Source organism: Cebus imitator, unplaced genomic scaffold, assembly GCF_001604975.1.
Source record: "Cebus imitator isolate Cc_AM_T3 unplaced genomic scaffold, Cebus_imitator-1.0 Scaffold254, whole genome shotgun sequence".
NCBI classification, from domain to species: domain Eukaryota; kingdom Metazoa; phylum Chordata; class Mammalia; order Primates; family Cebidae; genus Cebus; species Cebus imitator.
The window spans coordinates 337,877-341,704 of record NW_016107569.1 but is presented as its reverse complement, the minus strand read 5'-3'; the positions used below and the strand labels follow the sequence as shown (position 1 = coordinate 341,704).

The window sequence follows — 3,828 nt, the reverse complement described above, 5'->3', positions numbered from 1 at the left end:
TTTTTGAGATGGGGTTTCACTCTTGTTGCCCAGGCTGGAGTGCAATGGCGTGATCTCAGCTCACTGCAACCTCCGCCTCCTGGCTTCAAGTGACTCACCTGCCTCAGCCTCTCAAGTAGCTGGGATTATAGATGCACGCCACCATGCCCAGCTAATTTTTGTATTTTTAGTAGAGACAGGGTTTCGCCATGTTGGTCAGGCTGGTCTAGAACTCCTGACCTCAGGTGATCCACCTGGCTCAGCCTCCCAAAGTGCTGGGATTATAGGCGTGAGCCACCACGCCCAGCCCCAAACTCCCTCTTTAATGCTGCACAACTAACATCACCAGGCTCCAGAGGAAGAGGCAAGCATACGAAGGTGATCCCAAGCACCCACAAATTGCTCCCTAAAAAAACTAAACATGGCCAAGCACAGTGGCTCATGCCTATAATCCCAGTGCTTTGGGAGGCTGAGGCAGTAGGGTCACTTGAGGCCAGGAGTTTGACACCAGCCTGGGCAACACAGTGAGATCCCCATCTCTAAAGAGAAAAAAGAAAAGAAAAAAATTAGCAATGTTGGTATGTGCCTATGGTCTCAGCTACTCGAGAGGCTGAGGTGGGAGGATCTCTTGAACTCAGGAGTTCAAGGCTGCAGTGAACTATGGAGAAGGGAAAAAGACTAAACACAACCACTTCTGCCTGACTTCTGTGAAACTGTGATCTATTCAGGAGGGCTTTCTGAACTCTTGATGTTGAAGTCCTTGTAGAGACCTGCTTGCCAAGCACAGAATAGCAGTGATGTTCCCAGCCTTCTAGAAATGAGGAGGATCTGGTCCATTTCAAAAGCAGCCCGGTGGCAGCCCAGAGACCAGGCAGCCAGCACTGCTGGGAAGGCTCAGCCGCCAGTGCTCAGAGCCTGGGACTGGGGATTTCAGGTGGAAGAAAATGATCACAAGGCTTGTCTGGCACAAGGGACTCATGGGGCTGCCCCTGGCAAGAGGAGCTGGGGACTCTCGTGATGTCAGTGCATCCCAAATGATGAGGACACGCCATGACGTTGGGACTGAATGTGCACGAACTCAGGCCAGCATTAGCCACATGTCCAGGGTGATGATTCTTTCCTTCTTTCCCTTAAAGCAATTTTGTGAAGTATTTTCCTCAATGTCACTTGAGGGTCCCCTTGGGGAGTGAAGAGCAGTCAGGGGACTGAGGCTCAGGGTGCCTTGAGTTTGGGGCTCTTTCACAGGGTACAGAGAAGACCACCCCCTGCATAGGGGTCAACACTGAAAACTGGATGGGATCTGAAGGAAGGAGGGCAAAATCCTTCTTTCTCCTCGGCTTGCGAGGAAGCCTAACAGGCTGGTACAACTCAGGCTGCGCTCTTAGTCCCAGATCCGTGCCCCACTTGATTTTGGGCAATACTCAGTTACTCCACCTATGCTGCAGTTTCTCTACCTATGAAACCAGAGCTAACAGGGCCTGCCTCGCAGGTGTCTGTCAGGACCACCTTCGATGGGGCATGTGAAGCTTTAGCTCAGGGCATGCCACACCTACAGCTCGGGAGTTTCTTAGATGTTTGCAGGCTCTAGTGCTGGAGACACTGATGAATGAGCTAAAGCCTCAAAATGGTGGCCTAAATTAATAGGCATTGTCAGCCACTTGAGACTGCTTCAAAGGAAACAATGGCTGCCCCTCCCTTTCCTTCTCCTCTCTAGAGACCCTGCATGAGGATCAACGCCCACACTTGTTCTAGGGGCTGGAAGGGGAAGGCTCTCTGGCATCTGCTGCATTTGCAAGGATGCTATTCTGTCCAGTGTCTGAGCTCAGAGGACCCCTCCCCTAGGGAAGGAAAGGGGTGAGCCCGAATGGCATGCTGCCCAAGATAACAGGGGTGGAGGGGGAGACCAACAGCTCTTTAAACACTTGTCCATGCAGAGGGAGGGGCAGAGAAGGAAATGCTTCTAGCATTGCCACTGCACACCCCTCTGCGGGAGCCCTGGTTTCTGATGAGCAAATGTACACAACAGATGGGGATGACATCATTAGTCCCACAGAGCCAGCTCCCCCTCCGGCTAGGGGGCCACACTGCTGAGGCCATCGCACAAGCTGGGCAACACCCACCCAGGAGCTGGGAAATGCATGACACCATCGTAGCCACCGCCTTCTGTGGACCACGCAGCCGGCCCTCAGGATGATCCTTGCTGGATTTAACCAAGCCAGGTCTTCCCTTCTTTGAGAACAGGGCCCAGCTCTAGGCTGGCTCAGATGCTCTCATTTTGGGAATTTGGAGTAGAGATTCCATTTCTAGTTCAAAGAAGTTCTCTGCTGGATGTGTCAACCGAGGCCAGGGAAGCCTGGGGCTGTGTGGCTAATGTGGCCGCACACATTGAAATGGTGACAGCTGTGCTGCCAAGAAAATGGAAGCAGAACTATGCTAGTGAAGCGGGGAGAGGGCGGGGGCAGAGAGAGCCAGGCAACTCCCGAAAGTGTGGAGCAGTTAGGGGAGCTAGGAGAAAACAGAATTTCTAGAACTCTCCTTAGTATTTTTACGGCAGATTTACAGTTGGAAAATATTCAAAATTTCAGCTCCACCCCTGGGCTCCAATAATATCATATTAAAATGTCTGATCCAAGAAGTGTCCTCAATTACTCCTGCAGGGCAATCTCAGCTCCCAAGTCATTCTGAGAGCATGAACAGAGGACATTGTGCCCTAGACAGAGATCCTTAAGACATCACTCCTTGGATACTAGGTAAGTTCCGCTGAAATTCACATGTCCACCTCACTCCATGCAGCTATGGCTGCAAGGCTGTCCTGCAGACCAGGAAACTCGTTCCCCTCTGTCACCGAGATCAGGCCAGAAGGTCAACTGCTGCCATCTAAAGAGGAGAAGCCCTCAGGCTTTGTGGAGACCAGGCCTGAGATTTCATAGAGAGTGTAAAGGAGAGGTCAGCTGATCAGCCTTTAAAAATGATCACCTGTAATGACAACACCAGGGTCCCAGAAGTGTCTACGTACCTGGTTGGCCTATCTTTTATGAAATAATGAGGCCACTGGTTTGACTTTGATCTAATGCTGAAATAAAACATGCTGCCATTTCAGGCTATAAAATATGTTTCCTGACAACGGTGCAACAAAAGCTTACTGTGTTTGTTTTTCTTCTCTGGTAGAGGAGGTGGTTTTTCTGGATCACCCGTTGATTCAGGGGCAGTAAAATCACCCACAAATTCTACAGGGGCTGAGGAACCTCCATGCTGAAAGGGGAGTATAGCAGCGAAGGGCGCGTAGGTGACGGGCTGGATTGGGGCTGTGCTCTGCAGGTCCTCCCCAGAGATATTGTCGTACTGCGAGGGATGCCGCTCGAAAGACACCCTGCAGCCAGAGCTGTCTGCTGTCTGGGAGGCTGCGCTCCTGCGCTTCTTCTCGGGGAGAGCAGGCGGCGTGTCTGTCTGCTGCCCTGGGGCCAGTGTTCCGTCTGGCTGGGGATGGTTGCCAAGAGGCAGCTGGAAAGGATGGCCAAGAAATGGAGACCCAGACTCCCCCAAGGACTCTGGCAACGGGCTAAGGCTCCAGGCCGTCTGCTGAGGTATCTGGTCTGCGTTAGAGAGGTCTTGCTGGAGGAATTCATAGTCGGGATCATAGTGGTCTGCAGTCACAAACAGGAAAAAAAAAAGACCTGTTAGCCACAGGCCCTGCAGGAGCAGCCAGGCCCACCCACCTCTCCCTGGCTGGCTCCTGGGTGTGTGACAAAGACCTGTCTCCAGGGTTTAATATTTACATGTTATATTCTTCATTCTTCTCCCTGATTATAAAAGCAAACCAGATGGGAATATGGCTGTTTTGCTATACTT

General features: G+C 51.7%; 1 protein-coding gene across 12 annotated transcripts in view; it reads right to left on the bottom strand.

The window, feature by feature from the left end:
* RAPGEF1 (Rap guanine nucleotide exchange factor 1) overlaps positions 1–3,828 on the bottom strand; it is a 155,886-nt gene that overhangs the window by 42,177 nt on the left and 109,881 nt on the right. For all 12 annotated transcript variants that reach the window (XM_017499023.1, XM_037728039.1, XM_017499016.2 and 9 more), the window contains one exon: positions 3,123–3,623. In XM_017499023.1, the coding sequence (XP_017354512.1) occupies positions 3,123–3,623 (501 nt within the window). The remainder of the gene's footprint in view (positions 1–3,122; positions 3,624–3,828) is intronic.